This window comes from Lasioglossum baleicum, chromosome 13, assembly GCF_051020765.1.
Source record: "Lasioglossum baleicum chromosome 13, iyLasBale1, whole genome shotgun sequence".
NCBI classification, from domain to species: Eukaryota; Metazoa; Arthropoda; class Insecta; order Hymenoptera; family Halictidae; genus Lasioglossum; species Lasioglossum baleicum.
In genome coordinates this window covers 10,674,719-10,699,498 of record NC_134941.1, presented here as the reverse complement: position 1 = coordinate 10,699,498, position 24,780 = coordinate 10,674,719, and the positions used below count along the sequence as shown (strand labels likewise).

General features: G+C 40.9%; 3 protein-coding genes across 15 annotated transcripts in view; 2 read left to right on the top strand and 1 right to left on the bottom strand.

Annotated features, from left to right (window-relative positions):
• Fra (neogenin protein frazzled) overlaps positions 1-12,595 on the top strand; it is a 19,796-nt gene extending 7,201 nt beyond the window's left edge. Inside the window, exons 2-27 of one of the 7 annotated variants that reach the window (XM_076437019.1) lie at positions 971-1,136; positions 1,214-1,353; positions 1,425-1,592; positions 1,675-1,797; positions 1,871-2,033; positions 2,115-2,242; positions 2,316-2,475; positions 2,558-2,670; positions 3,300-3,471; positions 3,561-3,708; positions 3,789-3,917; positions 4,103-4,309; positions 4,534-4,825; positions 4,976-5,134; positions 5,211-5,416; positions 5,496-5,648; positions 5,739-5,901; positions 5,971-6,165; positions 6,361-6,399; positions 6,592-6,724; positions 6,812-7,044; positions 7,315-7,419; positions 7,685-7,896; positions 7,980-8,196; positions 8,278-8,414; positions 8,623-12,595. In XM_076437019.1, the coding sequence (XP_076293134.1) occupies positions 971-1,136; positions 1,214-1,353; positions 1,425-1,592; positions 1,675-1,797; positions 1,871-2,033; positions 2,115-2,242; positions 2,316-2,475; positions 2,558-2,670; positions 3,300-3,471; positions 3,561-3,708; positions 3,789-3,917; positions 4,103-4,309; positions 4,534-4,825; positions 4,976-5,134; positions 5,211-5,416; positions 5,496-5,648; positions 5,739-5,901; positions 5,971-6,165; positions 6,361-6,399; positions 6,592-6,724; positions 6,812-7,044; positions 7,315-7,419; positions 7,685-7,896; positions 7,980-8,196; positions 8,278-8,414; positions 8,623-8,721 (4,160 nt within the window). In that variant the 3' untranslated portion in view covers positions 8,722-12,595. Of the gene's footprint in view, positions 1-970; positions 1,137-1,213; positions 1,354-1,424; positions 1,593-1,674; positions 1,798-1,870; positions 2,034-2,114; positions 2,243-2,315; positions 2,476-2,554; positions 2,671-3,062; positions 3,472-3,560; positions 3,709-3,788; positions 3,918-4,102; positions 4,310-4,533; positions 4,826-4,975; positions 5,135-5,210; positions 5,417-5,495; positions 5,649-5,738; positions 5,902-5,970; positions 6,166-6,360; positions 6,400-6,591; positions 6,725-6,811; positions 7,045-7,314; positions 7,420-7,684; positions 7,897-7,979; positions 8,197-8,277; positions 8,415-8,622 lie in introns of all 7 variants that reach the window. The other 6 variants (XM_076437013.1, XM_076437017.1, XM_076437014.1 and 3 more) reach the window with 6 other exon arrangements.
• LOC143215165 (uncharacterized) overlaps positions 8,604-24,780 on the bottom strand; it is a 20,723-nt gene continuing 4,546 nt past the window's right edge. For 2 of the 3 annotated variants that reach the window (XR_013010301.1, XM_076437047.1), the window contains 2 exons: positions 23,864-24,026; positions 8,604-14,503 (listed from right to left, as the gene is read on the bottom strand). Coding sequence is in view for 1 of the 3 variants with exons in the window: in XM_076437047.1 (XP_076293162.1) it covers positions 23,875-24,026 (152 nt within the window). In the remaining 2 variants the exon portion in view is untranslated. Of the gene's footprint in view, positions 14,504-22,429; positions 24,027-24,780 lie in introns of those variants that run through there. The other variant, XR_013010300.1, reaches the window with a different exon arrangement.
• LOC143215156 (uncharacterized) overlaps positions 13,129-24,780 on the top strand; it is a 43,635-nt gene continuing 31,983 nt past the window's right edge. For 2 of the 5 annotated variants that reach the window (XM_076437025.1, XM_076437023.1), the window contains exon 1: positions 13,131-13,287. The gene's annotated coding sequence lies outside the window, so the exon portion shown is untranslated. Of the gene's footprint in view, positions 13,288-13,310; positions 13,680-24,780 lie in introns of those variants that run through there. The other 3 variants (XM_076437024.1, XM_076437020.1, XM_076437022.1) reach the window with 3 other exon arrangements.

Here is a 24,780-nt window from a genome sequence, read left to right as displayed (position 1 = left end):
CCGAATCCACGTGATCCTGCGGCAACTTGAAATTCGAAATTCTTTGTTCCCCGCCACTGTTCACTTTTGCGTAGGAAATACCTCTCACGGCGCGTATCGATTGCATGGAATTTAAAAGGTAAGAGAGCTCTCGCGTTCGCTAGAAATCATTCGGATCGCGTCCCATAAAATTGTTCCCGTCGAGATTCTCTTATTCCTTTGTTCTCGCGAAGGGCTATTCAGAAAACGACGTTGAATCGTTCTGCATCGTGCGGTTGCGTACGTCGTATCGGACGATCGCAAAGCCCCAACGAAAGAAAGAAAGAAAGAAAAGGAAAGAAAAGAAACGAAAGAAAGGAAGGAAAAGAGAATTTAGGCACTCGGCTCGGGTGTCTCGCCAAAGGGCCAAAGGGTGCCTCTGTAGGGTTGCCGACCCTTTATCCCCCTCCCTCTTCCCATTTACACACCACCATGCGCATCCCACATCTTCGTTAGGTAAACCCTCACAAGTTCTCAACATCCACCATCACGATACTTACGCGGACGCCTACGCACGTGTTTAGTAACTTACGGGAGATGCAATCGAAATTTGATAGTCCCGCTGCCCCTATCGAATTTACCCTGATGATGGTTAGCAAGATAGATGTCTGCTAGAATACCCGTTCTTTTTACACGCTTTTTCTTATAGCGAAAACTAGAGGACGGTGTTCTTTATCATGCTAAGCCGCACCTGGGTCACAGTGTCTCTCAATGGGTGTCAGACACACCTGTACAATCTGATAGAGAATGTAATTTAGAATACAAAAAGTTCCATTGTTTTTCATAATTGATTCGCAAGGGAATACAAAAAGATCATTCTTAACAATTCAATCTGGAAATTGAGAAATTTTTTACATTTTCGGTTGACAAATCTTTCCTTGTAGCCAGAGTAGAGGCATATGCTAATAATTTCACATTATGGAAAAGTATAAGTCGTTCTTGTCCTTGACAGCCAGCGCAGGTGGTTTGCACTTTATCATTGAGCCACAAGATGCAGTGGTGGAGCAGGGTGGTGCGGCCAGACTGGACTGCGAAGCCAAGAGTGGTTACGGGGTACCGAATATACAGTGGCGAACCGATGATGGCCAACCGATTACATTTATTGGGGACAGTTTTCGGTAAAAATTTTCAGTATCAATATTATACTCCATCTAATGTATTCTTCTGCCGTACTAATTCTGTTCTTTGATTCTAGATCTCAGCTAGCAAATGGGTCTTTGTACATAAATAGTGTTTACGGTAGCAATCCAGAATTGACTGGAAGCTATCAGTGTTTAGCTTCTGTAGACGATGTCGGAGCTATTGTCTCTCGAACAGCTACAATTAAACTTGCAAGTTAGTATCCAGTACATAGCTTTATGAAGTATTGTATGAACTAGAAGCAAACAAAGAATTCTGTTTTAAAGGTCTGCCAGGATTTGAAAAGGAGCCTCAAGACACGATGGTTCATCCAGGGCAAATTGCATATTTAAGTTGCACACTTCCTTTGTCCTCTAATTTTATAAGTATACAGTGGCTGAAAGATGAACACCCACTTGAACTGGATGACAGTCGAATGACAGTGTTGCCGTCAGGTAAATTGCCATGCTAATAGCAGATAAAGTACAGTTGCTTTTGATTCTAATGTTCATTTATCTTTTTTTATTTGCCTAATAGGTGCATTGGAGATCGACAATGTTAACATACTAGATGTTGGATCGTACAGGTGTAATGCAAGTAGTTACGGACAATATAGACTGAGTAATAAAGCACAATTAGGTTTACTGACAAGTGATATTGGTTAGTACAACTCTTAAGGCTTGCTGCTATAATACTAGAGATAATACTAATCTCTTGCTTTGTTGTATCACAGATCAAGAAAGTACACCACCAGTCTTCATAGCTAAACCATTTAGGCAAGTGGTTGTTGAAGGATCAACAGTCACTCTAGAGTGTGCTGCCAATGGCTACCCGAAGCCAAGTATACTGTGGCTAAAAGATGGTACAGCTATTGACCTAGCATCGCTTGATTCTAGGTGTGTACAGTGGATTCATCGAAATTATACAGAGCTGAAAGAGAATTCTTGTTTGCTAAAAGCACGGATTTTATTGTTTAGATACCAGAAAGTAGCTGCGTCCAGTCTCGTAATTAATAACGCCCAAGAAATAGACGACGGTTCGTATCAGTGTCGCGCGGAAAATGAATTCGATACTTTGGATGCAGTTGCTGACTTAATTGTACAAGGTAGGCGTAATTTATCAGTTCCATTTGTCTTTCTCTCTGGGTATCTCTGACATAATTATGCCTTCGTCTTCAGTGCCACCCAGATTTATAAAAAAGCCAGAAGATAAGGTAGCTAGCGAGAATCAAGACTTAGAATTCGAATGTGAAATCTATGGAAAACCGGAGCCGAAAATTTCGTGGCTCAAGAATGGAGAACGTATCACGTTTAACGCATACTGGCAGATCATTAACGGGTAAATTATTAGTACGATTAGAAATAAGCAGCTTGAGTTTATCTCATGAGATAAGTATCTTCGATGTGATTACTTCCAGCAGTTACCTTAGAATTAACGGTCTACTGAAGATAGATGCTGGAATTTTTCAATGTATCGGAACGAATTCTGCTGGAAGCGTGCAAGCCGCAGCACGTCTAACGATTAGTCAACCTAGTGAGTACCCGTCTCACTGTATATAAACCTTAGCTTGCAAACCATTCTGAAAATTATTTTGTACATAGTTCTCGTTTTATCTATTATTTGATTCAACTCGCCGATGTATGCAGAGTAAGTCACGCGATATTCTGTACCTGAATATCCGCAGTAGATTCGATAAAACGAAAGTGAATATAAACGAATATTCAGAATGTTATATATCCTGTTTTATATTTCGGTAGAAGTTTCTGGTCGAGAGGTATTCAGGTATATTCCATTCTCTGTGACTAGCTCCGAACGATTCATTATTTTCTTCCTGTTTCCGTTTGAGATTTTAATTTGATCTTTATTTATTTTTCCATTTGCGTGTCCTCCTTGTTAACTGTGTGCATGCTAACCACCGTATCCAGAAAAAGTAAATTTCCACAAGACAACCACGCCGAAAATGATCCCCAAGAAAAAGTTACCACAGCACCGTCAATTGTACAATAAAACGTGGCAACATCCGAGCACCCTTTTGGGTCACACGATGTCGGCATTCACGCAGAATCCGCCGCTCTCCATTAGCCCCTCCGACGACCCAGCAGATCTTCCTGGATCTATTCGATTTCCTGACTCTCCTCACGACCCGACATCCCATTTTGTAGACGACACAGACAGCCTGGAGTCGATAGAAGGAAGCGTTCCCTCAGCCCCGAGAAATCTAAGTCTCGTCATTGTCACCGCACGATTTGTCACCTTAAGGTGGCAAGAGCCGGAAAACACGAACGGGGAGATTGTACGTTACAAGATTTATTACAAACAAGAGGGCGCTCAAAGGTGATCGCAAAGTCTTTTTAACTCGTTCGAATAAAGAAATCGATCCGTTCGTTTATATCTTATGTATATTATCTGATCAAATTTTCCAGAGAAAGAGTTGTAAACACGCATCAAAAGTTAGAAGCTATGATACCGGGCTTGCAGCCAAGTATGACTTATCAGTTTCGGGTGGTAGCCTTAAACGCGAGAGGTCCTGGAACGTCTAGTGAAATGTTGCAAGTCATTACGCTTACTGAGGTCCGTTTAGAATTTCGAAAAGAACCGGCGAACATTTCTCTCGGTTTACTGCGTTTGTTATAATTGATCTCTTGTAACAGGCCAATGTTCCCGGATCTCCATTGAACTTAGAAGGTCAAGCCACGAGCAGCGTGAGCATCACATTGTCTTGGGAGAAACCGCAAGTTGTTAACGGCAGAATATCAAAATACTTGATCACGTTTGTCGAGGTATAGAAAAGCTTTGCCTTGTGAAAGTATCGATGATTGTTAACACTTCGAGTGCCAACCAGCAGTCTTCAAAATTCCATAAAATCAAAGAAATTTATTAAATCCAACTTCGAACTCTCTGATAGATGCGGCACTCAAAGTGTTAAAGGAGAACAGAAATGAGTATTTATTGTTTGATTTTGAAGGGTGACAATGAGGATATCATTCGCGAGACCACTAGTACCATGCACGAATTGGTAGACCTCGTGCCTTATACAGAATACAGTATTAGAGTCCAAGCCGTGAACGAGAACGGTCCTGGCGCGTTTAGTAGAGATATCATAGTGAGGACTTATAGTGCACAGCCCACTCAACCACCACACAATGTTACAGTAGAACCAGCTAGTCCTACAGTGCGTATTATACATGGGACCCTTAACACTAGGTTTACGGAGCACTAAAAGTTTTACATTACTATGTAAAAATAACATGAATGTGTCTATCTAAATTTTTATACCCACAGAAATTAATTTGTCGAATAATTCCCGATGATCGTAAATTTAAAATATTAGAAACCGTAAACCTAGCGTTAATGTACGTGAGGCACGTACCTTATATGTTTTCTTTTCGTACGTAGAGTATTATAATAAGGTGGGAGCCTCCATTGGAGGGACAAAATGGAATTATCACTGGTTACAAGATCCGCTATCGTCGACACGATCGCAGTTCACAGCCAGTTACTATAACTACCGAAGGAAGTCAACGCTCAAGAGTGCTCACAGGACTTGAGAAGCATGTCGTCTATCAAGTTCGCATTTGTGCCTTAAACGTGAATGGTACTGGGCCTTGGACGGAGTGGATACAGATAAAGACATACGAAACCGAATCGGACGAGAAGAGAGTGCCGAACACACCGAGCAATTTAAGAAGTTAGTCGGAGCTTTATACTCTTTGCCACGATATTATTTTATTTTCACTCCACTCGAATCCTTAGTCGTGAAAGAAATTTTTAATTTGCACGAACGTTCGTAGTCTTATAATCAGATTCTTTATTTACTATGTCTTATTGTGTATCGCAGCAAAAGTAAAGTCGGACAGTATACAAGTATTCTGGAATTCGCCGAAGGATCAGAGTATCAAAGTGAAGGGGTACAAGCTAGGATGGGGTAAGGGCTTCCCTGACGTTGAAGTACAGCTTCTCGATGGGAAGGAACGTTCTTTCACCATAGAGCATTTAGGTACGCCTTTGGAGCTTACATAACTGATAATAAGGGAATAGCAAACTCAACACTCGTTCACTGTATACTTTTATAGAACCAATGACGGAATACGTTATAAGCTTGCGTGCAACAAATGACGCCGGTGATGGCCAGCCGGCTTATGCGAATATCCGAACAACCGAACGTTCTGTATCTGAATCCTCTGCGCCTTGGATACCGCCAGTTGGCCTTAAAGCAGCTGTTTTATCAGACACTACCGTAGTATTGTACTGGACCGACACAACATTACCAAAAACTCAGGTATGTTGATAAAATGTTTTTTTTGTCATTGTACACCTACGGAATTCTTCACTAAATAAAAATTAATTGATGTTTGCAGTTCGTAACAGACAATCGTTACTACGTGGTACGTTACATGAATCATCATAGCAGTACCCCTCGTTACAAGTATCACAACGCTACCGATCTCAATTGCATGATACACGACTTGAAACCGAACACTGTCTACGAATTCACAGTCAAGCTGGTCAAGGTATGTATTTGAACCGATCGTTCTTGCTTCTTGAACACTTTGTGTGTCTAGCGAGCATCCTCAACATTTCCGATAAAATCATTTCTTTAGGGGAAGCGAGAGTCGCCGTGGAGTATGGTTGTCATGAATCAAACGCAAGAAGCTGCGCCAAGTTCTGCGCCGAGGGATTTGCTGTTACAAACGATGGAAGACCGTCCGACTTCAGTTTTGCTACGATGGCAGCCCCCTAAGCAGCCTAACGGACCAATCACAGGTATTCATTGATTTTTGATGTGGTAGAAATAAATTCAAACAAATTCGAAACTATATAAATCACTTTCAGGATATATTATATTTTATTCTACCGACAACACGAAGTGGGATCGCGACTGGCTGATCGAAGCAGTTCTCGGCGACAAGACTGAGTTCGTCGTGAAAGTCCTTAAACCAAATACAACGTATTACTTTAAGATTCAGGCACGAAACTCAAAGGGATACGGTCCGTTTTCCACCACCGTTCCGTTCAAAACACCACCGAGTAAGCATTCCCACATATTACAGAATCTCTATGCACGCACTCGGCAATTTGTTGGTCTCGGACGAGTTTGTTAAGCATTGCGTACAGTGTTATCGTCACCTAAAGCAATTCTCGTTTCCTTTGATCTCTTGATATCGTCTGTACAGTATCGGTGTGTGTTTAATTATTCCTTTTATTTTTTTATTTCTATGCTAGGCAATGGCATGGATGTCTATGATGAATTGCATGGTCGAGGTAAGATATTATTCTCTCTCGAATCATCATCCGTTATTATAGAATCGCATGAAGTAATGAATGTCTAAGTAATGCATACAGTAAAATGGAAATCGATATTTCATATTCGTTGCATACGTACCATGCAGTTAAAAATTTACTTTACGAAGATGGTAGTAGTGACCAATATTGAGGAGTTAATTTAATTTGCAGACGGACGAGGACTCTCGAATATATTGATCTATATCATTGTCGGCTGTTCTATTATTCTGATTCCTGGTGTAGTGGTTGTAGTGGTAGTGATGTGCTGCAAACGCAATCCGGATACTCCAGACCGGAAGAAAGGGTGTGTATTACAATACATGAACGTACTATTGCTAAATGTTAATGTGATTAATGTTTTTATGAAATAAATTCTATTCAAATCTTTTAGATACGCGAAAGACGTGAATCAAAAGACCAACATCAAGCCACCAGACTTGTGGATTCACCATGACCAGATGGAGCTGAAAGCTCTCGAGAAATCATCGATAAACGGAGAAGCATCTACCAGTGGCGTAGCCAGTAACACGTTGCCCAGGCCAAGCAATCCGGATTACAATCAGGAGAACGTACACGGGAATTCCAGTTCCTTGGACAAACGTACTTACGTGCCAAGTTACATGGGTGAGTTACCGGGAAGAAAATAACATGGTAGAGTCACTTATCATACCAAACACACCGTGCACAAAACTTGGTTTGCGTCGCATTCTTTTATGATCATAGAAACAAATACAACATGTTTCTAACATCTTTCAGTACACAGTTTTAATGATTTCTGTATGTACAGTTTTTTGGCGTCCTTGGTTAATGCCCATCACTGTAGAAAAGATAATTATATTTCGTTCGCTGTTTTCCTGATTTCTCTTCGGTTTTTGTTCGTTCGCTCGATATTAGGTAACACTGACGAGAAGTGCTCGACCCTGAGTAGACAGCATAGTCGAGGAAGCCACAAACCTAAACTCATTACACTGCCTGTTGACAGTGCGTCTTTACACCAACGTAAGTCAATGTTGAATATAATGACACGAATTTGCAGTGAATGTGGTAGACGTACAGTGAGCAGAATTCATATTCGGTCACTCGTAAAAAGACAATAACTTTTGTCGTATTCGACAAAGAGTGTTTTAAGAGTGTTCGAATATTAATTCGAGCCACTGTATGATTTGTCTGTGATAACAAGACAGTTTTTGAGTTTGTTATACGTAGTAGAAGTTGTTCGATCGATGTTGTTAAACTGTGTGACAAAGATTTCGACCTGTTGCAGCTATAGCGACTGCTACGCCGATCGTGAACACGAGCATGTCGCAGCCGACGATTCACACCTCCTGTAGCGACACGCCATCCGTGAGACAAAACTACCCTCGAACAGTGGCGCAATATAGCCTAAGTCGAGCGCACATTACGCTGGAACCGACCCCGGAATCGAGTCCAGATTCTTGCAACATTTCGAGCTCGTACGAGCCATTGCAGAGTCAAGTAAGAAGTTCAATACGAAATTTGATATACACCAACCTAATAGTGAAACCGGGCACACTGTATAAATGAATTTGAACTTGCAGCCACTGTCGTACGGAGCAAGCGGACAGTCGTACACCGGAAGCACTCAATATGCTTCCGGTCATTACGGCAACAGCAATCAGCCGTCAAGTAGCAGCGGAGGAACCGACGGCAGCGGTAGCAGTAAAAGGATGCAAGGACATCCTTTGAAGAGCTTCAGTGTCCCGGCACCTCCGCCGCAATCCGCGCCTTCTACGCCAGCGCAACAAAAACATGGTGGTTTGTCTCAATATATTCAAAGTATCTCTGTCTCATGATTCATTGCTACTTGCATATTATCATTGTCGTTCTTCTGTACAGTTTCTCAAGTAACAGTGAGACCTACGATGTCCGGTAGCCCCTACAAAAAGCCACAGAGCACCACGCAATTAGCTAAGAACCGATTAGCCTCGGTTTCAAACCCAATGCATACTTCGGAGGAAGTTGAACGATTGAAGGTAACGAATCTCTTAATCAAATTTTCGCTTGACGATGTAAAACGGTGAGAATGGCGTTTTAGTCCCGTATTACAAAAACAAATACTGGCATGACGACCTCTAACGTTCGATTAGTATCAGACTGCGGGTTTTATGCATTTCAGTTTTTTAGCTATCAGTTTCTTCGAGTAGATAAGAACACTTGATTAACTTTTATCGCTTTTCATAGCCTTCGTACAGTACAGAAGAACTGAATCAGGAAATGGCGAACCTGGAGGGTCTGATGAAAGACCTGAATGCCATAACAGCGTCCGAGTTTGAGTGCTAGAAGAGGTTCCTAAACCTTGTGCCATCTCAATTCAATAGACTGCAATCATACATTCTCAATGTTAGTACCTGAGAGATATAGGTGTGTGACGATCACGTTACACGATAACAAAAAAGAAAAAAAGAAAAAGAAAGAGAGAAACTTCTCCGCGGGGATCATGTTTCGGCACACGGAAATGCAACGTAATTGGCAACAGACGTGAGCCGATGAACGGCGTCAGTATCGAACGGTTTCCGGCAAAAAAAAAATGGTTCGCCTACAAAAATGATCATCGTCAAACCCAGTGTGATTGAACTGGAACGAGAGTGTTTCCTAGTCAATTTGCTTTTTCCTCCGGTACTAACGTTGTTTTCTTACGGCGAAAGCGCAGAAGTATACTTGCCAATTGTAACTTGACACTGCCACACTCTTGTAGTGGACTTGTAATTCACAAGACTGTGAGTGGTACGGTTTTACAGTGAATCGACGCGAGAATAAGACATTTTATTACGAACGTTTGATGGTGTATGTGTTCTCTTTTTTTTTGGCAGCTTGAGTGCATACAGTGTGTGCATACAACACTCGAGACGAAAGGAAACTGATAAGTTTGTACCTTATCTGGGATTACAGACAACGCGTGGGATAGACCTATCTGTTCAGTATACTTTTATGTCGTGCAAATGTTGAGCGAGAAGTATTCAAACTCAACTTTGTCAAGAGTAACAGGATCCGGCAGCTATTCAAAGTTACGCGCTGAGATTACAAATGTTTTTTTACATTAATTGCAACGCGGTGCAGCTGTTTCTATTTTTAACAATAGGTTTACGGGATACGTTCTAATATTTTTAATTTACGATTATCAAGATAGTCACTTTTTAAAAGATTGGGTCTATCCTGTGTGCGCTGAAATCCTTTCTCACGACTAGAGTGCGTTTACGTTAATGACACATCGGATTCATAAGGAAGAGAAACGGTTTTGTGTGATTGGTAATCGGATTGATTGTCTTTTATGTGCTTCGGTAAAACGGACGATCTTGCCTAAGGAGAAAAGAGAAGGGACAAGAAAAAAGAAAAAAAGGAATTCGTACTATATCGAAAAAAACTCACGTGCTCTTTGCCATGGTTTGTAATTTATACTCATAAGAGTACATTTTCTATATCGATACTGTCGACTGCCATACTTACGCTTAGGATGGCGAGATCACGTGAGTCTCTTAAGTGTGAACAATTTACGGTTCAGTGTGCGAGACGAGAAATTCTCATCTCCGTCAGAATTCTTCAACAACCGTTCCGATGATAGGTTTTCCTACGGTACAGTACTTTCAGACTAGTTAATTTAGTATTAAATAAAGAGAAATTCATTGTTAACACGTTGACTGGCTTGCGTCGCTGATGCTTCGTTATCAGACGATCGGGGATCTTTATGCAAATTTTCTCATTGAGGTTTATAAATGGAAACAAATTCTCTTTAACGATAGTGTGGCTCATTCAGAATTTCGTTGAACATTGATCTGAACAGTTGACGTGTTATCAGGCTCCGTTACGATCAGCCGTCTGTAGATTTCACTGAAACAGTTGCCTGTGATTCTGCGAGTTTGATTTGACAGGCTGAGAGAGACTTTTCCACGCTGAACCATCTGTAAACGGCCTTAAAAAGAACAAAACGTTCGCGTTCGGTTGACCTGTACTTTATGGCTGCGGCAGCTCGCTAAGGAATTTCATACGCACTAGAGAATGATACGCGTGTATTATTCTAACCGAGACATTTGTAGTATTACGATCTCGTCGAGAAATCTTATTTTAGAATTAAAAAGAAAGATAGAAAGAAGAGAGAAACAAACAAAGCGTACATCGAGTATGGGTATTACGGTAGGCTTTACTGCGTCAACGTGACAAGGATATGTTTTTTACAGTTTCGGTAGTTGATTTACCTTAAAAGTAACGATTACGTTCTAAACGTCCAGTTAAGGATACGGTCTAATTGAATAGTATATGTATAAAATTATAAATTCGGTAGTCGAGTTTCGCGAGATATTTTTTAACAGATGTTTACAAATTGTTGTTTGTAAGGTGTGCGCGTATACGTTGTTTTCGTTTATTCGAGGACGCCGCGAGAGCGACCGTGGTCGCTTTGAAAATTTTTTACCGTCACACGAACATATTAGATACATCCGACACCGCATATTTACAATGGAGAATATCTAAACGACCGTTTTTTACCATATCCGTCGAGATATATACATATAAATAATAGAAATAATACTTCCTTCCATTGCTAGGGATTTGCTACGTATAACTTTTGTACACGTTTTACGGCGACCATCATGCGGTCTCTTTAGTATTAACAAGATTGAGATACCGGAGATAAGCAGGATCACGTGACAATTTACGCGAAGAAATTGTGACGCGATCGAGGGCGTACGTCGCTTGTAGTATTCCGTACTATATACCATCATTTTTAAGCACTTTCGTATTTTCCTAAACGTTGAGTATACAGGGTAACACAGACACCCTGTATTGTACAAAACAGTCCTGTGTACGCGATGGGTTCATGCACCGACGGGGGTTTCCGGTTTTGCGGCAGAAGTCTAATATGGATATAGTACAAAGCAATATGTGATACTCCCGCTTTAGGAATCGTCGGGCCGATGCCCAGAGTATTGCATATTACTCGAATATTTGATGCCGCGCGTGAAACACCGAGGTTTTATCGAGCGAACACGTTCTTTTTGTCGTCGGCTTAGCTCGGTTAGGGTAACGCGAGTAGTATTAAGACACCCGTAGTCGTACGCGCACGAGTTTCATTCAATCCATACATTTGTAATTTTTTTTTTTTCTTGAATGGACGAATTTACACGCGACCGTAACAGAAGCGTCTCTCCATCTAGAATACCGTGCGAACATCGGCCATCTTGTCTGGCTCAAACTCTCTAGAAATATTCCGGTGTTATCAAGACAATGTCAATTCACCCGCCGAAGGGTTGCTTCGTTTAAGTCTTTTGAACTTTGAAGATTGTGAAATGATTTATATGAAAGTTGTATGGAAAGTCTGTGTGTAGGGAGCCGGTGACCGATGTTGGCGAGGTCTCTTCGAGCGAGCTCTCTGTATAATATATTTTTATTCGTTTCGAAATCTGAAGTATTTTGTAAAATGTTACGATTAGCAGTGACGAGAATGCGTAGACGCGTTTGAGCTATACCGATAGGAAAAGAACAGCTTGTACAGTAAGTATATTATATATATGTAATATATACATGAGAATTTGTAATTATCGCGCTGTCCAAGGGGCGACTTGCTCTTTGTAAGTAAAGTAAAAACAGGCCTACGAGACGGCCTGCGGAAATATTTTACCACAAAAGTATATAGTAGGATAGCTCTATCCTTCTCTATATAATTATTATTTATTGATTTCTGTGTATGCTGGGAATATCGAGGATAAATGAATGTTGCGAGATGCCAGAGGCTGGTTGCTTTTAATCATTTCCATCGACATCGTATATTGTAATCATAATCTTTATCATCGTCATCATCCTCACGCTCACCCCATTCATCTCATTGTCATCCATTCTCATTCGTATGTTCGATCATCGATTCACGGAATCGCTATTGTTGATAACGGGATCCGATGATAATCAAGGATAAGAATTAAAAAAAGAATACAGGCCACCGATGTATATACATAAAAACACCGCCACTTTATAAGATAATTAAGTATTTATATACATTATATACATATATATATATATACACACAGCCATTATAAAATATAATTATTATATTTGTACGATACGTATAAGGCAGCCATCTCCAATGAAACATTCATAACAAGTGTGTGATAATATTTGTAAACCTTGATATCCAATAAACAATCTTATGTTCTTTACAAATATAGACTGAACTTAACATTCGTGATAAATGAAAAATAATGGGATAGTGATATTCAATCTCTCTCTTATGTTTGTACCATTTTCAATTTCATCTGAATACTCAGAATCTGTATATTTGTATTTCTCGCCTCCGAATTTAAAAATCAATTTTTCGCGTAACCTAGTTCTGGCGCTTGCTGCTAGATGGAGCCGTTGACCTCTTCCGCATTCAACTTGACAATTTTGATCAATTAATTAATAATTATACGCTTTCTGGCATATTTTTCGCTTGAGGAACACTGTAAAATATTTTTTCTCAATTATGCTCTTAATAATTGACACTGTACATCGAGTATGTGTAATTGAAAACAGTAAAAGCATTAGAAGAATTTAGAAAATAAATTTCTCTTTTACTCGAGTTCAGTGTAGTTCCTCGAAAATTTTCTATTTTTCACAAAGATTCATCTAGTAATCCTTGAATGTTTCAGATTCGCACCAAAAATAGAATTCAAATGATGTCTGGCAGAGCCATCTGGGAGGGATCGGTGGCGCCCTCTGCGTGAATGATTTTTAATACGTTCACGCGTGGACAGATAGCGTCACCGATAATCCGTGCACGTTTAAAAAAGCAGCAAAGGACAACAATAACGCGATCCCTCGAGAGTGCGGTGAAAAATCGGTGAAATGGTGGAGTTGTGTCGCGGATATATTTAGAAGAAGGTAAGCGGATTAGTTGGTTAATTAAACGGCCCGTTTCGTTTACTGTCCTGCGTGCGGGGATCGATGGTGTCGGTGTGTCCGAGCGATTTTCTGTTTCATTTCAGGCCGTCGCTTTGTCCGTGCGACGGTTTACGCACCACCGTATACAGAACTCGGTGGTGAGAACGGGGCTTTAGCAGGCCCACTATTTAGGTGTCTCGCTGTCCAAATTTCGACAACAGGTTTTTAAGAATGAAAATCGGTCGACGGGCATATCCTCACGTTCGCTTCGTTCACGAAACAGTTCGTGCTCGTCGCTCGTTACCATGTACCTTCGTGGATCATAACCTCTTCGCACGCCACACATAAGATCCGTGAATCGTTTCACACATGCTCGCCGACGCCGCATACCTGTACGTATTTACAAACACTTTCTACCCGTGTCGTGCGTTTTTCCCCGGGTAAAATCAGTCCCGAACAGTCGAAAACGCGTTCGAAAATAATGGAGAATCGGGACTGAAGAGAACGGAGACGTAACAAGGCCGCTGTCTTGTCAACTGTTTGTTTTCCAAGGCGGTGTTATCGTTTTTGTTTTCTTTTTTTTTTATCATTTACATTCGATCAAGATCTGTTCGTTGACATTGGATCTGAACTTTCCAGAATCACCGATGAGATGCGATACTTAACAGAATTCCAGCGAACAGTCCATACGAGGATCGATAAACAAGATGCGATGTTTAAGATTAGCTTGAACTCTCGCGTTCACAATCCGCATTTGTTTTCGCGGCAATCTGGAGGGGGGATGGGAATAATTTTATTCGAGTAATAAACGCTGAAAGATCGCATGAGCGGCTGTATGTGTACGCGAAATGAAATATCGTTCTGTTACACGATTAACATTCTCGCGGTTATCGGTGAACCTTTTCTCTACCCGTGGCCTTTTATTTAAAGTAGAACGGTTTTATGGATAAGGGAAGGTCATGTGACTCGGGTTCCGTTTTCGGAGAAGGAAATGTCTCCGTATCTGTTTTCCGAGAAGTTCGCCAGAGTTCTTTTTTATTCAACAACAAATCTGGAATAACGATTAAAACTTTGAATGTTATGGATGTATATATACTCTGAATCGATACGAGCTTTCTAATTATAAAATAAAAGTATACTCGAGCTTGTACATTGCTTCTCTTCACCGGTTGTTAGTCGAATTCAATTGTTTCGAATACGTCACTTTTGGGCGTTCCTGGAACGGAAACTTGAATGACATATAAATTAATCTCACATGTTCTGTGCATATTATGAAATTTTGAATGACATAAATGGAACGCTCAATTTTATTAAAAGCTGCACTGTAATAAATGAAACAAATGTCTCTGTCTGTGCATAATATAGCTATTTAATATCGAAAATTTATTGGAGGTTTAATTAATTACTGCGGATGTTGATGCATAGTTGATTGTGCTCAAACCAGAACCAAAGAATTATTTATTCAGTATTATGTATTTTATTTTGGGCCAAAAATGGGTCAAGAAGGAACGTAGTAGGTTGAAAACACATCGTCTGCAAATTAAATATTTGCTACATTTCCTAAGAAACATGTAAAATACGTTGCCCGATGTTTTTCAGGGGGTTGAACAATTTCTATTGGCGTTTAGGCGACGGGAACGGATGCGAGAGGTGCATGGTCTGGTCAGGGACGACACGGGATCGTTCGAAATGATATTTTTTCGTTTCGGAGGTGGTCCATCCCCTCCAGAGGCGGTCCGAAATTCCACGGTGGCTTAATACCCCCCAGCCCCCCACCATGATCCGGCCTCTATTGATTGCTCTACCGCACTACTGCCCTACTTTTATGACTTTACTCGAGCCCCTTGTCCCTCGCCACCCTCTATCCGCTCCCTCGGTCGGTCGATCCCCCTCGCACCCCACCGTTGTATCGCGGGGGCAGAGTCATGGACTCCGCGGCGGAATCGAGGAACTTTCTGTTCTGTTTATCGAGAAGACGGCTTTTCGGCTGCACCACTATGCGGAAGCGTGCCGGTTTTAGCTGTTCCCGGAATTTCTGAAACACGCTTCCGCGGTGCACGTCTACGTGGCGCTGCGCCGTTCTCGTTGCTCTGGAATCGTCGTTGCCACGAAAATCCCACGGATCCTACTGGTTATCCACGCTTTTCACGAATGCTAGCGAAATGGTCTTCGCGAAATTTCGAGCTGTAGTAGGGGTTAATCTAATTCGAAATTCAAATTAAATTGTAGGAAGGCTGCGAGATCTAATTGCTGATTTTCTTCGTGAATATTGCAGTCGAATGACTGTGAATGCGAAAACATAGTGTTAAAATGCAATCTAATGCAATGTTGTAAATTTAGAAATGCAGAATCCAAAAGATTAAAGGTGGTGAAGCCAATTTTTTGTAATTAGGAGAAGGGGTAGACTGCAAAGCCTAATCGTTCATTATTCAGTGAATACCGTAGTTAGAAACCTGTAAAAGAGGAAGTGTGATGTTAGAATCCATGAGGTTAATGATGTTCGCTCTATAAAAGGGAATGAAGTCAATTTTTTGCAATTACGAGCTGAAAGGGGTTGAATTCTAGACTGCGAAGCCTGATGGTTAATTCTTCCGTGAATATTGCAGTTAGAAACTTGTAAACGAGGAAAAGTGGTGTTATGATACAAAAGATTAATGATGTTTAGTACGCGAAAGGGGATGAATTGAACCTTCTGTAATTAGGCTTTTCACTGAATATTTCCATCAACATAATACAGAAGTGAAAATCGCGTGTTAGAAGTTTATTCTGTAGAATGGGACGAATTCAATTTGCTTTACAACTACTAACTACATGGGGTTGAATTGTACATCCCGGTTGCTCATTTCCCAATGAACGTTTTGATCAGACAATAACTCGGGAAGATCAAGAGCGAAGGATAAGTCCAGCGTTTTGTAATTAAACTCTGAGAGAGCGTACAGGTGGAAAGTTAATTAAGCGTTCTCAAATGAACATTGTAATTAGAAAATGGCTCAAGGGAAAATCGCTTGTAATATCCACAAGATTAAAGGCGTTTGATCTCTGCAAGCAGACGATTGAACTTTTTTGCAATCACGAATGTTTTCGATGGTATGCAACTGGGAACGTTGTCTTTCTGTGAAAGTGAATAACAATGTAGACGAAAGGAGGTTCTGTAACAGTAGACCACTGCGGAAGACGAGCCAAAGCTTTTCCAACGCGAGGCTAAAAGGGCGTAGGCGTGAAGGATCAGATTCTCCAATTGTGTATCGGCTATCCGAGCACGTGAAGCATTAGTATCACATTTTTCACGATGTGGTATTGATTCGACAACCGAGGAAATAGCCGCGCCATTTACCATCGGTTCCCACCCTGCAATTACAACCGTGCGATACTTAATGAATCTTTCGCGGGAATTGTTCGACCACAACTTTTGTTGCAGAAAAACTTTTCATTTTACTTTCCCTCGTACTTCCAAGGTTTGCGTACCTTGTCATTTTATATTCTTTCATACTTCAAAGCCTTTGGTGTATAATATAAATTGTATAATATAAATTCTATTTTCCGTTTATCCTACAGTGAGTGTACAAAGTATTCGTACACTTTTTAAGAACTAATAACTTTTTTATAATTGTACCGAACGACCTGATTTTTTGTAATCAATTGGAAGTATTGGTTTACGAAATGATATGCAAAAAGATTTGCCAAAAATTATAATTTACAAGGTTACATGCAAAGATAAAAAAGGCATTCTTTTTAGCTTTTTTATTTGGGTCCTGAATGAAAATTTAAAATATATGTTTAGTAGATCTATGTTAGTTATACACATGCTGAAAATTTCATTGAAATCGGCTAAATTTTCAGTATGCGTATAACTAACATAGATCTACTAAATATATATTTTAAATTTTCATTAAGGACCCACATAAAAAAGTTTAAAGAAATGTGTTTCTTATTTTTTGCATTTAACCTTGTAAATTATAATTATAATTTTCAATGCTTCTAGTTGATTATAAAAAAGTCAGATCGTTTGGTACAATTACAAAAAAGTTATTCATTTTTAAAAAGTGTACGAATACTTTGTACACCCACTGTACATGTTCTTTCTGAATCGGAACTGGTAAGTCTCGCCTTGCGAAAGGCGCTCGAAAATTGCGTGGTAATCCTCGAACTGGGAGGATTCTCTAATTTCCGACTGGGTTGGAGTAACCGCGAAGAGTGTTGCCTTCAACTCGAGGCTAGCAGACCGCCCCATTGTCTCAAACTCGATCAGTAGGGTAAAGGGGTGGTTCACACCGTGCTCGTCGGGGTCGCATGCACCGGGAGTTCGCGCGCGTTAGCGTTTGCGAGACTCTCTCTCTCTCTCTCCGTCCGAGGTCTGTGCAATCCGAAAGCCACAAATCGCGCGGGTGATCGTAAATTTTCCGAAGCCTTACCCCCGTCCCTCTGCCATAAATCGGCCTGCAATATTATGCGGTGCCGGTATGCGGCTGAGTGTGCACGTGCGTGTGGCCCGCGCCGGCACCGGCACCGCTTACGTGTCACATGTGTATGCACTGTTGCGTGCACAGGATCAAGGCTGCACGTGGTGCAGGTTTATTTTCGAAGAGGCCCTGTAGCCGCGCACACCGTCGTGTCCGGAGGTGCAAGGCTTTTTTTCTCCCTCTCTCTCTCTCTCTCTCTACGTTTCTCTCATGCCCCTTCTCGCTAGTTTGCATCGTCTCGCGTGCAGCCTCGGGGATATTTATACTGGTTCCCCGTTTTCCCACCGTGTCGAACCGTTAATGTGTCTCCGCGCGGCTCATCCGACTTCGCGAGACCCGTTTTTAGGTCGAGTGACTGCTAATTAGCCGGCTTATCCACTCGCGATTTCGCTTTCAGCTTTCCCCGTCTTCGGCCACGATCGCCCGACGATCTATCCCTGCAATTATCGCGCTCGCCAAATCGTACACGCGGCTCCACCTTTTTTTTTATCTTATCGATTCGCGCATTCCCGCGGACGCGAATCGCGAATTCTTGTTGATCCTAGGATCCTTTGGGTTCATGTTAGTTGATGGTGAACGATGGAATACTTTTTTACAAGCAGTATTAGAGGCCTCCCTCATCGTATTTTCTCATTGAAAACCAATTTTTTAAAAAGAAGATCCTATAAAATTCGACGATTGAAAATAAACGGAAGTAGATTAACTTTCTCGTTAAAAAATCATGGGATGACCTAATAAAACTGCTAAATCTGTACGGGTTTATCGAATTTTCGAAAGTCACATTTACCAACTTTATTTTTAAACTGACTTTTAGTTGGCAATGTCTAACACTCTCTTCAAATTGTTTCAGTAGATGAGAAATTACGGTCTATCTTCTTAGTAGCTCATTGAACGCCTGTAAGCCCGATTGATTAAGTCACTGTGTCGGCCATCAAGCTAATCCCCGAGAAAAGAGTTGAGAAAACGCCGAAGAAGTTCCTCAATTTACTTACAGGAAGAGTTGTCTCTGATCTTCAAAGTCCTGCTTTGGCAACAGCCAGCTGGATCCCAAGTTCTATGGGTGTAACCGAACTCTTTAGTGCTTCGTTCAGTGGCTGCAGGCTTAATTGGTCAACGCGAAAGATGTTGCGGACGATCGTGATTGAACTGGTTCCATGGATAAACACTTAGGAAATGCTCATGAATGAAATGTCTTCTTATGAGCGTGAAGTTGCCTTTCATCCTTAAGTCCTTGCGTTGGCAAGAATCAGTTGTGTCTGAATACTTGAGTAAGCAGGTAAAATATTAGGTTGTAAAGAGTTCATTAGTTACTTCTTAGTGCATTTTAATATAAGCGTGGTTTTTAAAAAGTTTTTAATATATTTATTTATTTTTTAAAGCTTGTTTTACGCTCTATTTAATTATGCTTTCGATATTTCATTGTATTCAAATTTTTATTAAATCATTTGGCTGTCGTTGCCAGCGCGAAACTTCTAATACCAGCGCTGCACTGGGCATTCGTTGACACTTCCTTCGCCCCATACTTAGTTGATATTCCAAACCGCTTGAGCTGCACTTCGGCCTAGTTTGAACTCATAGAAAAAAATGACACGAAAATCGCGTTTTGACATCCTGGAATAAAGGTAAAATAATTTAATAAAAATTTGAATAAAGTTAAACATCAAAAGCATAATTAAATAGAGCGTAAAACAAGCTTTAAAACGACATATATAACTCATTAAATTAAGGTAAATGTTTATTGGTATAAAATTGCAATTAAAACAAAGGAACACAAAAATCCTGCATTCCTTTCTTTACAACAAATAGTAGAGACCAATCAAAGAATTTAAACGTATCAATATATTATTTATATCTATTAAAATCGTTAAATAACGAAAGAACTTTTCCTTGGTTTCTAGCTCTTGCAATCAACGGAGAAAATATTTATTTTTCATAAAGATCCGCAGTCTTCTGATATCGACGAATGCAGAATAAATCGATAAAATGCGTGACGATCACTGTCTGACGTAGGACCGCGAGGAGGTTAGCAAGTAGGTCAGTTTTTGAGTGAAACTCATCGGGGCTTATGGTCGCGGACGCCGTAAAACGGGTTTTATCGTTAATGTTCTCGTGTCGGAGTATTTTCTGCGACAGTTCGAACCCCGTAAAACAGAGCCATGGGCTCGATCGTTGCGGAAACGTTTCCGGCCGTTCCCTGAATCGTTAAATGTTCATTAGCGTGCTTTTTCCTGTCGCCTGCGTGGGCGATCGTGACTCCTCGCAGTGGGTTAGGTCGGCACGGTGTCAGCCTTTTGCATTTCCACCGCGTTTAGGGCTGCGTAATAGTCGGTCACGCGGTGACCCTGTTCTAAGTAGTGACGCCCGAGGACTAGTCAGACGGTCACCGTACACGGTGATACTACTTAGTCCGCGGACTTCATTGATGTTTTTGCCGTTGTGGGCTTTCCTTCACCTTCCGGTGGTGTGGTTGTAAGCTTACACGATTATATCTTCTGATGCTTCTTCGGGATTCCTTAAGACATGCTTGACGCAAGACTGTCGTCGCTCGAATCCTTCTTATGGGTTTTAGGTACCCTCACTGCACTCCAAGGGTCCGAATCAATCGTGTACTGTGAATTTTCTTCGTAACACGTGCACATACTTTATAATGAATGTGTTACTATCATTATTAATGAACCGCAGAACTTTATGCATTCGTAGCGTGCACAAACACTGCAAAAATGATAAAGCTCTGGATTACGTAGAACATAATACAGTTTTGTTTTATCGTCATCTCTTTCATGAATTTTAAAGAGAGTTATTCAGTTTCTAAGTTCATTTGCTCACACTAGGTTTACATTTTTAGCGATCTAGGTGCACGGTAGTTTTCTAGAGGTTTATAACTCGGCATTGGAGGCAGATGGAGAGATGTAATTTCGTACACTTGTTAAATACTATCATGTCTCAATATTGACAAAACATTAATCTTCCAACATTAGTAGGTTCCGAGATGTAGGACCTCAATAATCGCTTTTGTCACTGACTGACTGACAGATCATCAAAACCTTTTGGGTACTTCCCATTGACCTATAAGCTTGAAATTTGGTACATAGGTCCACCATAACAAACACTCAAAGGAATAATTATTAAAGTTTGAAATTTTACACTATAAAGGTCGTTACAAACTTGGCCGTTACTTTTTAAACCAATGACCATAAAAGGTGTTAGGTAGCGGCCAAGTTTGAATTATTTCGCCCTCCATGTAACTCTTTAAAAATTGAATATCGTTCTTTCAAACTAATTTTTACAAACGCTTTTTTCAGTATTGCAAGAGGTATTTCTAAGCTAACGAACTTGGCCGTATTTTGCTTGATCTCACAACTTTTAACGGCCACAGGAACTTGGCTCCTGTTTACAGGATGTTTTTGCTGGGTTTAATATACACAAGCAGGTGTAGCAGTTCTAGGATTGTTCCAAGATTGTGTTACACTGTTTTAAATTTCAACGTATTTTTATAACAAATGCATAAAATCCGTAGTCTAGTTATAACATGATTTTTAGCGATGCACGATTGTGTATCGCGAATTTGCAATGCTGCAATTTTGCAGAGATTCAAGGACGCGGATCCTCGTAGAGCAGCGTGGGTGTCCCACCAGGGCAGAAGGGGTTAGATGCAACGGGGGGTAGGCGTGTTCAGGTAAATCGTGGCTCTGCACGGTATAGTTCGCGACGATTTCGCGTAATTCGTCGCGGAGCGGATCGATGCGGCCACGATTCGCTCAATGGCGGAGGCATTCGGCGAATCCCGCGTGAGTCATCTCATTTATTCGCTTCGACGATGACCTTGCCGGATAAAGACAGTGCACTGCGACGCGAGTACTACCTAACTCGTGGTAGTCGCGACTTTCATCGACGTTTAATCCTTGATCGCGGCTGTTGCACGCGACCTCCGCGAATTTCAATCATCCCCGGGCACGGGGATTGATTATATCGGACTGTGTTGCGCTCACTGGGATGGCTCACTGTAATTCTAAACCGGTTAGGGAGCCGTCATCTCCTTTATCGCCGTTTGCAAAATTCACAACCATTCGATTGCGGTTCTTTATGCAAAATTGAAATTCTCACCAACATATTCGTGACACTTTTCCGGTTGAAATGACTCCGAACACGATGCAGTAGAACCTCTGTTATCCGAAATAATCAAAGCGACGCGACTGTTCGGGTGGTAGAATAGATATAATATTGGATTGGCAAGAAAGTAATTTCTAATATACTTACAAGGGAAGGACACCAAGTATCCGACTTCGATTTTGATAATTTTTTGTGAGATGATGGTATATGGATCCCTAATTATGTGTACAAAATATTAGATGCAGTTACTCAATAGTTTCAAGGATATAAACAATTAAAGTTTTATACCTTGTTGATATACCATGATTTGCAGCTCGAGTTTTCGAAGTTCGTTTGTTTATATCTTTAAAACTATTGAGTAACTAGACCTAATACTTTGCATACATAATTAGAGGTCCATATACCATCATCTCACAAAAAATTATCGAAATCGAAGTCAGACACTTAGGGTCCTTCCCTTGTTAGAAGAAATAGAGCCCAATTTTTTTATTCAAGCAATGAACTTTAACGAATATGGTATTTTCCCATTTGTTCGGCGATCTTTCGCCAAAAAGTGTAAATAAGAAAATATATTATTGATTAAAGTTCATCGCTTGAATAAAGAAATTCGGTTTTATTTCAAATTACTTTCTTGCCAACCCAATAGTTAGCTAGCCGCAGTGCTGGATTAAATCTTTCTATCGATTTGTACAAAGAATCCTGCATTATATGTGCATTTTATATTGTTTATATTGCGATAAAGCAGAATTTAGATATCATCTAAATTCTCATACTATCCTAATTGTATCGTTTCATTTTAACCAGAAAAGAAGCTGAACGTATGGATGAAAGTTTCATAAATTGAAGGATCAAAAGAGGTATTGTCATTGATTGATGCTAGGAGAGACAAATTGCAGCTGATGATAGAGGTGGGAGGCTCGTGGTGCAGGTTAGGATGATTCCCGTCGGTGAATTCGCACGCGAATCGCTCGATTGCATCGTGGTTGGATGAAAGGCCGGGTAGAAGTCACGCCAACCCGTGGTCGGCCCTTCTTAATGCGGCATCACACGTGTGCCCTCCACGAAGGTTCTGTTAACCTTCTTTCGGGGGGATTCCCGGCGTTGGAGGCTCGATCGAAGGTAGCCGTGCTGGGTGAAGGTCAAGTTCACCAGTCGGACTCGGCCTATCTCCTTGATTCGAGCATCGTTGCATACACATACACGGACTGTTGGGCTCTCCGAGCCTCCTCATTTTCTTGATTAATCCTCCCCCGCCCTCCGAGCCGCCCGGACTGCGATTATTACACCGGGTGGCTCTTAATTACGCGACCGTGCTCGCAGCCGCGAATCTGGGACGGATTGTTGGTTTGCTCGGTGGCAATGCTGCCATAATTCCGGCGAAACAGAGCCTATCATTTGTGCGAGGAGCTGCGACGAGTTCGATTATTAATACTAACCGTACTACATTTTGTATTTTACAAGTATTGAAACTAGAACTGATTAAACTACTGTTGTGATAACCACGAAAGTTGCAGGAAAAGATAACACAGTAGATTGTTTTTCCAGAAACAGATCTATTGAATAATATTTTAATAAAGGATCAAAAGAGATGTGATATAGCGGAGTCGTTTAATTAAAGTCGGATTAACGAGAACGGAACACGCAATTTCGAGCGAGCTTATGGTTATCGTCTCCGATTCCCCGGCGTTGTCTCGTAATCTGGCCTCGGGGTCAACCGATTCTCCATTATTAATAGAATTGTGGCCACAGGTCGCGGAGATTAGGCTGAACAGGAGCTCGAGGATCATTTCTGAACGATAGATCGACGTGGAGCGGTGATTAACGGCGGTACAATAAAGAAAAACAGTGATCAGCCGTGGATAAAGACTTGGGTAAGAGATAGCGGGACGTGTAGGAGGGCTCTTCGAGGTCCCTGGAGATAAAAAGTGGCTGCAGTGGCCCTCGATTCGACGAGGGTGGCGTGTTACGGTTCTATAAGAAACCGAATTGCTCCTCTAAGGACTTACCCGTCATCCCCTTAATGAGCTGTTGGCTTCTCTTCCACACCTACACTGTCCAGAAATCGACTTCTCTCTAACGAGACACCGCCATCGCTCGACCATACCCTATTTGAATCGGGTCCGCAACTTTGTCGAACTACAGTCAATGAAAAAACTCTCGGTACACCATCTAAAACAGAAAAACTTATTCAAAACGCGTTCGAACGACTTGAGTTTGCTCGAGGTGTTAGAACAGGCATGTCAAACTCATTTATCATCAATGGCCTAATTAAGTATTATAAATTAATTCGAAGGCCGCAATAAAGAAAGCAGACTATAGTACAAACACAACGTACATAACATATTGGGAAATCGATCGACAGATAAATAATTGTAGAAATCTGGAATCTCAATATCCTTATATTTTAGTTTCAATACGGAATTACACTGTATTTCGATTAATTCTAGCAATTCTCAGCAATAGTTTCAAAGTTTTTGGTCGGGCCGCAGAGTACTTTTCAACGGACCTGTTTGACATGCCTGTGTTAGAAGGATTGCGGATTTTTATGGAAAGTAAAAATTGTCTGCATTTATTGGCAGATATAAATGTTTAACAGACAAAATGTTTAACCTGCTCGCTACCACCGTCACAAATATGTGACATCCATAATCTGACAGTTCACTTAAAAACAGTAAAATCAATTTGATGCACTCTTCGTTGTTTCAAGTCATAGTAGAATGCATAATTTTCAGAGAATCTGTGATTTTCTTCTGCTTAACTGTTTTAACAATTCAAAGTTGGGTACGTTGCATTTAATAACACTTTCGAACGAGGAAGGTAAGCAACGAAACAAATGCTGGTTGTTATAATCTGAATTAATTTTCGAAAAATTTACGTTCTTGAAATATTTCATGTCCAGTGCACTTTCGAAAAAGTGACTGCT